Source organism: Haliaeetus albicilla, chromosome 2 (assembly GCF_947461875.1).
Source record: "Haliaeetus albicilla chromosome 2, bHalAlb1.1, whole genome shotgun sequence".
NCBI lineage: Eukaryota > Metazoa > Chordata > Aves > Accipitriformes > Accipitridae > Haliaeetus > Haliaeetus albicilla.
In genome coordinates, this window is record NC_091484.1 from 11,210,306 (window position 1) to 11,222,531 (window position 12,226).

At 35.2% G+C, this 12,226-nt stretch overlaps 1 protein-coding gene across 6 annotated transcripts in view; it reads left to right on the forward strand.

The window, feature by feature from the left end:
* ZMYND8 (zinc finger MYND-type containing 8) overlaps nt 1-12,226 on the forward strand; it is an 82,917-nt gene that overhangs the window by 53,425 nt on the left and 17,266 nt on the right. For all 6 annotated transcript variants that reach the window (XR_011328652.1, XR_011328653.1, XM_069806023.1 and 3 more), the window contains exons 8-14: nt 417-509; nt 1,687-1,774; nt 2,411-2,466; nt 4,202-4,279; nt 5,164-5,279; nt 6,357-6,838; nt 9,056-9,196. Coding sequence is in view for 4 of the 6 variants with exons in the window: in XM_069806023.1 (XP_069662124.1) it covers nt 417-509; nt 1,687-1,774; nt 2,411-2,466; nt 4,202-4,279; nt 5,164-5,279; nt 6,357-6,838; nt 9,056-9,196 (1,054 nt within the window). In the remaining 2 variants the exon portion in view is untranslated. The remainder of the gene's footprint in view (nt 1-416; nt 510-1,686; nt 1,775-2,410; nt 2,467-4,201; nt 4,280-5,163; nt 5,280-6,356; nt 6,839-9,055; nt 9,197-12,226) is intronic.

Sequence of the window (12,226 nt, forward strand, 5' to 3'; positions counted from 1 at the left end):
GCCACCATTGTTTTGAAAGTTAAGAGTCTAACGAGAGTCTGTAAAAGAAGTATTTGTGAGTCTAGTGAATCAGAAATTTAGTGTCTTTATACTGCTAAAAACTATGTGTTGAACCTCATCTGATACTCCCCACAAAAAACCCTACTGTAAGTAATAACAGTACCTTTTACAAACCCCCTAACTTCTGCAATTCATTACTTCCAGCATTTGAAAAATAAGTTAAATGAGACCTTTTTGTTCCTCTTGTTCTGCCAATACTTTATTACTTCACAAAATTTTATAATTACCTTTAAAGAATTTTCAATGACATCACAGTTGCAAGTACTATTAGAAAATGTGAGTATTGTGTCATTGATGAAACTGTTCAGTATTAATAAGCAGTGTGATTTTTTTTCTTTTTTTTTTTTTCCTAACAGACAGAGCCATTTCAAAAGCCAGTTTCACTGGATCAACACCCAGATTATGCAGAATATATCTTTCATCCAATGGACCTTTGTACATTAGAGAAGGTTTGTATGAAGCTAAGGGAGGAAGGTTCCTTGAGTTTGGTTGCTATCAGTAAGATTTCTGGAGTGTTTGATGGGAGGGGGAGAGAGGTTGCTTGAAAATATTTTGATGCCTTTTTTTTTTGTTTGTTTTGTTTTGTTTTGTTATTATAAATGCCAGTTCAGTTACAGCTTAAAAACGATCACATGCCAACTGAACAAGTCCACTATTTTGTCTGAACCAGCAACAAATGTTCAGGAAAAACAGTATGAAGAAGATAAGCTTACACTGATGACTTCCTCCTGTATAAATTCATCTAATTCCAGGAAGGATACTGTGGGGAGACTTTATTAACCAGAGTTTGCATTTTATCATCATGTTTGTTAGCTATTAATGGATTACTGGTCCAATAATTTGGGACTGTTTGAGTGTATATCCAGGGGTCATTCCAGACTCAGTACTTGTTGAATGATCAGTAAAATATAATCCCCACTGCACCTGAGGTGTAAAAGAAAAAAGAAAGTCAAGAGGTGGATAATGGGAATTTAATTTTCAGTTTAATAATAATTTAAAAGTTTCAAATCATGAAGAAGTTCTCTATTCTCTACTGCTTATGAAGAGTGAAACATTGCAGAGCTTTGTTTTGCTAGGACCTGGTGAAGACGCAACAGGTTTTCATTCTCCATGTCCTTACAGTGGAGGTCGATGTCTTTATGGTATAAAAGTGTAACAAAACCATGTGACAGATTTTATCTAATTGAATTACTTTACCCAGGGGGTAGACTGGAATATCAAACATACTGTCTTATGTACTATGCCCAATAATTTTTTCTGAGTCTTGTAAAAATTAAAAAATAAAAATGCTGTGGAGCAATAATATATCAGTAGAATAAATGAAGGACTCAGTTTTCTGCAGAGACGTCAAGTGGAACACTGTTTCAGGAAATTAACAATTTTTTTGGAAATCTGGTCTAAATAATTCATTATTTAGAGTTAATTTAGGCAGTTCATACATTTTCAGGGCAGTCAAAAGACACCCTGAATTTGACAGATTCTTAAGTATTTAGAATTATAAGTCTTACAGTAAATAAGTAGTCAATTTTATTAATTGTATGACTGATAGGAAACAATGTTCAGGAAGAATCTGTCACTTTTTACTCATTTCTGTTTCCTGATACATTCTTAATTTTTTCTTTACAGAATGTTAAAAGGAAAATGTACGGTTGCACTGAAGCATTTTTGGCTGATGCCAAATGGATTTTGCACAACTGCATTATTTACAATGGGGGTAAGTATTAATATGTACTTATGTCCTCAGATATGAAACTCTGAAATAGTTGAAGTCATAGAGCAAGTTGTAGACTCTTCTAGTTGGCAAATGCTGAAAGTATCTTCCTGTTAATGATTGCAGTGCCTAAACACAACAGATTATTTTTCTTTGTAGCAACTGGCACACATAAAACTGTAGGACCAAATACAGCCCATGCTGTCATTTGCTCATTCCACCTAAAAAAAAATTCAAATAAGTTAGAATCATAGAATGGTTTGTGTTGGAAGGGACCTTAAAGATCATCTGGTTCCAACCCCCAAGTTGCTTTAGTGTTTTGCATTGTGCAGCACTTTATAGGAGACCTAAAAGAGGAGATCATACAGTGTGTCCCTCACTGAAAGAGTCGTTATCAGTGGTGGGCAGGCTGGAATAGGCTTCAAAAAGGAACATTTAAAGATTGTTACGATGTTATGTTGAGAAGAAAAGTGCCTACCTTCTGCTTTTGCAAGCTTATAGTTTATACATACATGTTTTACATCATCTCTTTAGATGTTCTCTTTTGTCTTTAATGTTAACTTTTAAATCTAAAACCGGTTGATTTTATAATTCTAGCATGACAGTTTTCTTGGTTAAAGCATTTTATTGTTTCCTCAGGAAATCACAAATTGACACAAACAGCAAAAGTCATCATCAAAATCTGTGAGCATGAGGTATGAGTGCCCCAGATTGTTCTGTATTTTTAAAGTGTTCCATTTCATGTACTCGTGAATGAAATAATATGTGTTTTCTAATGTTTGTATTGCATAACCATAATTTTTGTAGGCTTTCTTATGTTTAAATATGCATATCCATGGCCTACAAAACGATTTTTGGCAAGGGCATTGCTAATGTGTCTTCTATCAGGATATTCACTATTTATAGTTAGAGATTTGAAGTGTGGGGAGGGAAGAGAAGAAAAAAAAGTGGACATATGGATTCTGCACAAAGACACCTATTGCCTAAATGAATATTTGGAGTTGGAAAAAGAGTTCCACACCTTCTGATTCATAGATGCATTTTTTTGGTGGTTCTTTTGCTGTAACAATAAGAAATTCCTCTGAATAAATGCAAAAATGCATGCATTCTTAGCTTTTGCACTGTTTTTATTTCAGTGGCAATCCATAATGTTTAGTATTACAAAAACTTGCTATTCTAAATGTAATATATTTGAGCAATATTTCATTTTTTATAAATTATCTGATGATCTGACCCCGTATATTTATGGAAGTGCTTTCTCCATCCCCAGGTTCACACAGCAATATCCATGATTCACATAAATTCTGAGAATTTGTCAGTTCCTAATAGAACAAAATATATGTATGACCTGAGCCTGATACCTTAACTAGTTTATATAATATGAGCATAAGGAGTAAAATACTTTATTTTTGGTTCTGTGTAAATTATGAAATTAAATGCCCAACTGAGATTATATTTTTGCCACTGGAATAAATTATGATAAATAATTCTTTATCACTGGAATAAAAACAACATTAAACAAAGGATGTATTTTTTTGACTGGAGTAAGCAACAGTAGCATACAATCTGAAGAGGGATGTAAAAATGTGACTAATTTATTAACTGGAATGCATACGTTACAGGGGTAGAAAAAGATGGGTGTCTGTCAAAACAGTGTTCGTTTCACAGCAAGTAAATCATAGAATCATTTAGATTGGAAAGGACCTTTAAGATCATTGAGTCCGACTGTAAACCTAACACTGCCAAGTCCACCACTAAACCATGTCCCTAAGTGCTGCATCTACACGTCTTTTAAATACCTCCAGGGACGGTGACTAAACAAACCACTTCCCTGGGCAGCCTGCTCCAACGCTTGACAACCCTTTTGGTGAAGAAATTTTTCCTCATATCCAATCTAAACCTCCCCTGGCACAACTTGAGGCCATTTCCTCTTATCCTATCACTTGTTACTTGATAGAAGAGACCAACCCCCACCTCGCTACAGCCTCCTTTCAGGTGGTTGTAGAGAGCAATAAGTTCTCCCCTGAGACTGCTTTTCTGCAGACTGAACAACCCCAGTTCCCTCAGCCGCTCCTCATAAAACTTGTTCTCTAGACCCTTCACCAGCTTTGTTGCTCTTCTTTGGACATGCTCTAGCACCTCAATGTCTTTCTTATAGTGAGGGACCCAAAACTGAACACGGTATTGGAGGTGCAGCCTCACCAGTGCTGAGTACAGGGGAACGATCGCTTCCCTAGTCCTGCTGGCCACACTATTTCTGATAGAAGCCAGGATGCTATTGGCCTTCTTGACCACCTGGGAAATGCCTATTTATGACCACAAATTTGTGGAAAATTGATGCTAGCTAACTAGACAGGCTAACATAATAATACTGATCACACTTCGGACTCTGTTGAAGCTCTCCAATAACTGTTTGCTTTTTCTTTTCAGATGAATGAAATTGAAGTATGTCCGGAATGTTATTTAGCTGCTTGCCAAAAACGAGAAAATTGGTTTTGTGAGCCTTGTGTAAGTTAAGAATTATGGTATTCTAGTTAATACATTAAACTAGCAGTTCTCCTTTGTTGCTTGTTATCTCCCCATTGTTTTAAACCTATGGTGGTTACTGACTCAAGGAAAGCTGCGGTAGTTTTCCATGTAGCTTGTTCTTGTGCATCATGCTCTTTGTGGAGTCAGATCATCTCAAGATGTTTAGCTGTAAGATTGCATCTTTTCACAAACAGATTGGTTCAGTCAGAAATAACTGTAAAGAGTGTCAGCAACCAGATTGCAAGTTCTCTATCCTCAAATATAAGATATCTGCTCCTGGGTCATCTGTGCTTGCATGTGGTACTTGCACTCGGGGTAAGATTTCTGAAATGTGAATGTCTCTTTCTGCAGGTATGGATCTAAGAATTTAGACTTGATTTTTCTTTCACAACCTATTAATAGGTTGTCTCTTTTCTGTTTTTCTTTAATACTGCACGAAACTTGAGAAGACTACTTAAGATTCTTAAGTAGAAGTGTATATTCCATCAAGTTTTCTCTTGGACTTAAGTGAAAATTAGAGAGTTTGAAAGATTTACCCTGCCCTAACTTATGTTATGCTACATATTTGGAGGGGACTAATAAAAAATAAATAAATAACAGAGTGCAATTACGATGTGTTTAATTGAGATACTTATGGTTTTATGTTTGGGGTTTTTTTATAATTTTATTATTTTGTCATCTCAGGATTTATTCTGTATGTATCAAGTATATGGTAAAATGGAATTTTGTATTTGGCAAGTGCCTTGTGCATGCTGGATCTTTATTGAATCTAAGTAATACATACAATTAAAAAAAAGTGTTTATCAGATTTGAAGGTAATACTGCTTGTATTTTCTTACTGTGTATTTTACCTCTTCCTCTAGAGCAATCCCCACCCTTTGGTCTGGGCTAAACTCAAAGGCTTTCCATTCTGGCCTGCTAAAGCACTGAGGGATAAAGATGGGCAAGTTGATGCCCGTTTCTTTGGCCAACACGACAGGTGGGAATTTAACCAAAGAATGTCTTTGGCTGTACTTACAAAATTCTTGTTGTAATTTTGTGCTCTTAGAGTTTTTGGATCTTGTCTTTTGAACCTTAACCCTAGTAAACTGTACATGCTACAGTATTATATAGTTTTAGTTTCTTACATGAAGTCTGTAGCATGTAATTCATGTGTTTGTAAGATTAGTACATATATAATCTCAGTGAGTATGCAAGTTAATTCCTGTGTCTGGTTTTATGCTGTGGTTCTTAAAGGTAGAAGAGGTCAATGAAGTTGTTTATATTGTCTAAACACTATGGGAATAAACACACAACTGTAGATTTAAAAAATACAGAAAATATAATCCATGTTGAAAATGCCAGTTTTGCTCTGAAAGGAGTTAAGTTTTCTGTGCTTTAGATGGGGAAAGCCATGATGAATACAAGTTGATTTGTCATGAACTGAAAATATAAATCTATACAGTTATAAAAACATGTACTGTAAAAAAATCCAAAAACTATAGCGCCATGAAATAAGTACGTTAAAGTTCCTGGTATTTTAGAATCTTGGAAGGCATGCTTTTAGAGTCTGTGTCATTTAATGATAAATATAGTCTACCCAATACTTGTTCGTAGAACTTTTCTGGGCATTGAGGAGTTTGATCACCCTGACATGGGGTGTAAAATGTTTTTAAGAATGTGCTTGTGAAGCCTTTTTTTTCCTGACCTGCTTTTTATGTTTTTCTGCTAACTATGACAGATGGAAAAACTATTTAGCAATGGTTGTCTTACAGTTACATAGACTATTCTGATTAGGAATATTTTGTCTTATTTGACCAGTGTCTATTCACATCTTATATGTTACTTGGGTAGAGTAAAATAAGCTAGTGATAATCTAAGACATACAATTTACTTACTTAACAAAACTAAGCACTGAACTATTAAAAGAAGAAGGTAGAGATGGTTCTTTGACATGGTCTGAGGTGTTCATATCTTTATGATTAGGCTGAAATAAATCAGTATGTGCACAAAAGTTGCCAATGTCAATCCACAGTGTGAAACGTAGTTATATTATCTTTTTCTGTTTTATATATAGGGCCTGGGTTCCAATAAATAATTGCTACCTCATGTCTAAAGAAATTCCTTTTTCTGTGAAAAAGACTAAAAGCATCTTCAATAGTGCAATGCAAGAAATGGAAGTTTATGTTGATAACATTCGTAGAAAATTTGGAGTATTTAATTACGCACCTTTCCGGACACCATATACTCCCAACAATCAATACCAAATGTTATTAGACCCTGCAAACCCAACTGCTGGAACTGCAAAGACAGACAAACAAGAGAAAATCAAACTGAACTTTGATATGACAGCATCGCCCAAGATTCTAATGAGCAAGTCTATGCTGAGCGGTAGTACTGGTCGTAGGATTTCATTGACAGATATGCCACGGTCACCAATGAGTACAAACTCATCAGTTCACACTGGATCTGATGTTGAACAGGACGCAGAGAAAAAAGCAACTTCCAGTCATTTTAGTGCCAGTGAAGAATCCATGGATTTTATTGAGAAAAATACAGGTAAAAAAAAAAAGGGGGTACAGGACTTTGCATTTGCTTAAGGCACTAGTTTTATTCCATGTACTTTTTAAAGACAGACTGTACTATGACTTGTTTTATGAAGAAATTTTAGAAAAAAAGATGGGTTTAATTTTCAATATCACAGATAAGAAATAATAGTCCTTTCTGTCACATTGAGAAGGAATAATCTTGAACAGTGACCAAACCCCTTCAGTTTAAATAGCAGGAAGTAGTTGTAGCTATCAGAATGAATGGAGAGTGGAAGTTAAATACAGAAAGAGTTAGAATTGTCATGATTAGGAGGTATTCTATTTAAAATGAGCTTAATTTATAGTGTTCCCAACTAAGTAGCTAAAATATGATAAAACCACAGTTCCATAGGGAGAGTGGGTAAAGAAAAAAAGGAGTGTAGAATACAGAATTTGGATTTCTTAGACTTATAATGTAGTCAAATGCTAGCTAATTTTGTGGCACTCAGGCACTTTATCTTAGTTTTTTTCATCCACAAAGTTCATTGCTATGTGAAAAAAATTATGTAGTACATTAATTAATGTGAGTGTTTTGAAACTTTGGGTTTGCTGAAAAGATGTCTGTGTAGAAAACTAAATATGTTCCATTGCAGTTTTTAGATAATATGCCATTTATTTATTATAATCTTATGCATTCTAGCCAATAAAGGCTGAGCTGCAAAACTACCACTGGGTACAGAAGTGTCTTGTGATATGATCCTGTCCATCTTAAGAAAGTGATGACAAAGTAACTGTATGAATTTAAATATATGAAAATACTTGGATTTTTCAGTAGAGTAACATGTCAAAAGGAATAATTCATTTTATACTTAAATTGTCATGTATATATGTATGTACTGCTTTTATACATAAGGTGTAGCTAACAGGTACTGTTTTGTATCTTAAAATATGGAGCTTTTATTATACCACATTATTATTTCTTTATAGTAGTGGAGATGGAGATAATCGTGGAAAGTCATATTAAAGCTATTTTGTCAGATAAAAGATGACGACAGATGTTATCCTATTACTCTGGATTCTTGATTATCATAGCAATTCTGGGGAATTTTTCTAACTTTTCCTCAGGCCTTATTATCCTCTATCCTAGTGCATAGAAATGCTGGATTGGACTTAGCAGTTAAACTAGAATATTCAGTTTCCCACCTGGCATTTCTACCTGTATATTGTTACAATGCTAACTTTTGTAATACTTACTTTATGTATAAACATAGCTGTCCTATTACTGGAATCTGTGTGTTTCTATTAAAATGTAACTGAAATTACTTGTTTGCTGTGAAAAATAACTCAAGTAGTATGACTGCACTATCCTTAGACAAGAATGTTTTTATTTGGATGCCTCTGTTGTGTATTTTGAGTGATACATAGAAAATAACTTGGTAACAGTTACTGAAACAGCAGATATTGCTACCATTTAGGAATCTGAAAATATATAGACAATCATGGATGTACTGGGGAAGGAAAATATGTCCAGTAGTGAGTTTACGGTGACATTTCCAGAGCATTAAGCAGAGATTTAACAGACAGAAATTAGTCTCTTGCTGACAAAAATTAGTCCTTTTTTTTAGGTAATGGTCTGCAGACGCTTTCCTTTCTAGACTGGCTGTTTCCAGAAGTTTGTTTCTGAAACATTATTTCATGGGGATTTTAAAGGCTCAGAGCATAGGATTTTGCTTAAACTCGGTATAAATTAGAATATTCTGTTACCTTATCACAGACATTTGGTCACTGGTCTCCAGCTATACTGAATAAACTTACTATGATTTGTACTTTTAATTCTCTGTTAATGTAGCTAGAAAATGGGGTAGGTGGGATTTTCTATGTTTACTTACGTACATGAATTAAAATAGGTAGCAATTCAGAGTGTCAGAATTTGTTAACATCTAAAATAACCAAATCTTGAAAGCCAGAAACTTTCTGTCACTGCGGACAGAGTGGTTTTGAGGGTAAGCACACATTTTGCCCAACTATGTAGCTGCAATAAAATTATTTTCCTTACAATTTCTTTTGTTCTTAAACTAAAATGAAAGGGATAGTTGTAACTTACAATGAAGGTATAACACAGTGTTGAAATTATTAAACAAAAATCCTTTCCCTGCTCCTGTAGATTTAAAATCTGTTTTGTCCCAGTGAATATGGCTTTATTGTGATTATTTTTAAATCTGTGTTTATTAATTTTGTACTTTTTCAGCTTCTCCAGCACCAACAAGAACGGGTCAAGCAGGGAGCTTGTCAGGCAGCCCCAAACCTTTCTCTCCTCAAGCATCAACACCAATTTCTGCTAAGCAAGAAAGAACTTCCACTCCAGGAAGCATTCTGAATCTTAATCTTGGTTAGTCTTGACCTTTGAAAACCTCATACTGTTATAGCTGAATAAATCACAGTGCCGTCAATGCAACATAATCTGAACAAACTTGCTCGTATGTGGCTTTAAATGAACCAAGGGCTTTAAATGAGGTACCTGTGTAATTATTGTTTCATCAAATACTGTGTTCTTTTTTTGTTTTATAAATGAGAGTTCCTGTTATTGTTTCTTCATGTTGATAAGAGTAAGTAGTTAAAGGATGATTTTTTTCTAGCTGAACTGTACAAATGAATGTTTCTAAACAATAAGTAAGTTTCTACAGGTTGTAATTTACATGAACATTGCTGTTCCTCACCCCTCAGTCGCTCAAGTGAATTGCTGGCAAGGTTTTCTTGTGGCCTTTAGGATTTAGGATTTACTAGGGCTTCTTCTCTCTTCCTGCCTTCATATAACCTTCTCACTGACCATCCCTCTCTAGGGAGATAGATGGATGAAAGGAATTAGCAGATGTCTTGAAACTCCCTAGAAGTAAATTTTGGGATTGTGGAATTTTGAAAGATGGAGTAGGTAAGTACTAAGTTGGTAAAATAGTTTTGAAAGCCAAATGGATGTAAAAGTTTCCTCAGCCATGCTTTGTTCCTGTGAGTATTCTGATTCAGTTCTGGCTACTTTTTACCTCCACATGATATTACATGGAGAAACAGGATTCTGCCACTTGGTATTAGCCAAATACTTAAGGAAGGCTTAGGCTCAAATGCTGAATTCATGTTTTCCATGAGTTACAGATATTCTGATTCTGGATACAAGCTCATTTTCATTTTCATTTTTCAGTGTGTTAATCTATCTGTGTGGACATAACCATAGAATTAGTTTCTTCTGATGCACTGCAGCTGTTTGTCATCTTATCTGAGGTGACAATGCATTTGGAAAAATGTTAAGAAATATGTAGTGCTGCAGTTGTTTGAGCCAGAGATGGGAGACAGCAGCTGGAGCATAGAATATTTTGAATAAATAGTGTGTATTGGAAAATCCGATGTTATGATCCATGAGCAATACATAAAAGAACACCTAGTATGCTTTCAAGTAGAATATCCAGTTATTTTTTCAACTTTAGGGAAGTTTCCTTTGCTAAATATACACTTTAGTGATAGAAATGAAAATGGCAACCCTTCTTCATTTAATAGTGTCAGCTGTGCCAGACATAGATTGATCATTATTGTGTCTCATTGTCATACATAATGTGAATGGGTTTTCTCTCTGAAAAAACAAAAGTGAAAGTCCAAAAACCAAAGATACTTACATACCTTGAGCAGAGTACTAGGAGGACTCAATGATCGTCCTCCAATTCAGCAATAAGGAAAAATAATGGAAATGAGCCATCTGTTGTTACTGGCAGGGTGGATAAATTGAAAACTGGAGGTGTGAATGACCAAGATATACACAGATTGCTTGGAAAAAATACATCCTCCTGATAGTATAGCACCTGTCGTTGTGTAACAGAGGCAGAAAAGATAGAAGAAGAAGTTTAACAAGTAAGCAGTGAAAATTTTCAGATCGGTAATGAGAAAAAGTAAAGACTTTGGTCATCAGAACTTGAAGATTTCTCCACAATGGGCTTGTCTGCCCTTTGGCTCTGTTTTCTTTTTACTAATACTTTGACATTAATGAGGCAGATTGGAAATCCAGATCAGTGAGACTTTCTTGTAGGTTAGAGACAGAAATTTGGATTGCAAGACAGGTTCCTTGAGGAGGTATTATAGTGTCTTGTCTTAATCTTCCTCCATTTTCCATTTTTTTTATTCTGTTTGTATCCTGCCATGTAGTTAACTAAGGCTATGAAGGCCTTGAATCAAATTCTGTACAAAAGGTGATATAACCATTACTGCTGTGGAATTAGTGTGGATTGGGTGACATAGTTAGCACAGGAAGAAGAAACCTAACTTAGTAAACATTTCCAGTACAAGGAACAAATTTTTCAAAAGTACTTAAGTGACTTAATACCTTCATTTTTATTTTCAAAATTTACACTGCACTGAAAGTGATGGAGTTTGTATTATGTTTAGTCTCTTCCAGAATGTATATGTGACATGAAGAGTGTGAAATTCAGTATTACTTTGATGACCATTTCGCTGGGACTAGAAAGGAGGGTTAAATGTTATTTAGACTGAATTTGTCTGTGTTATAATTCGTATATACTACAAGCCAGGATGATCCAAATTATAGCCTGTATATTTGCCTTGTGGGATTGCACCACACAAGTTGCTGCCTCTCTCTAGAGGAGCTCCTGTTTTAGCAGTAAACAAATACTGCATGAATACTTGAATGGTTCCTTCTGTACCTGCTCTATCTGTAATATAGATTCTGTTTGCAGCCAGGTAGGAGATAGAATGGCCAAGTGTGACTGAGACAACTGTACTGCTAAGTTGAGTCATTATGTACTATGGCTCGTAAATGTTGTGTGGAATGTGCCTTGATACTAAGTTCAAACTTGTAAAGAATGTCCAGTCAGAGGAATCATTGTTTCAGCCCTTTGTATTTATTTCACTTTCCTTTGAGTTGTGCATCACAAAAAACATCTTGAAAATATACGTTGTTTGTTTTTTTGGTGTTGTTTTGTTTTTTAAGTAAAATACGCCAATACTGTGACATCTTTAACTGCTGTGGAATGAAACTCTAAATGAAGCACAAATGCACATTGTGCCAGTGTTGCCTTTTGTCTTCTCCAAGGCCTCTGTCCTTTTCCAGTATATGACATTGGCTCTTTTGATCCTACCATGAGCCAGTTCAAGCAGCTAAACTGGCCAAACCTAATTCTTCTCTCCATTCCTTCCCCCTTCTTCATGTCTTCTTCCTGCTCACCCAAACAAGCAACTAACTCCAGACTGGTTTAGTGCCCTTAGCACTAATGGAGCATCAGCCCTGTTGGCAAAGAGTAAAAGATAGGACTGTGCTACAGAAATATAACCTCTGAAATTGAAAAATTGAAGCAAAAATGTGAAAGTTGGTTGCTAAGACAGTTTTAGCTTTAGCGCTGTAGTCTGTACTCTTTGCAGACAG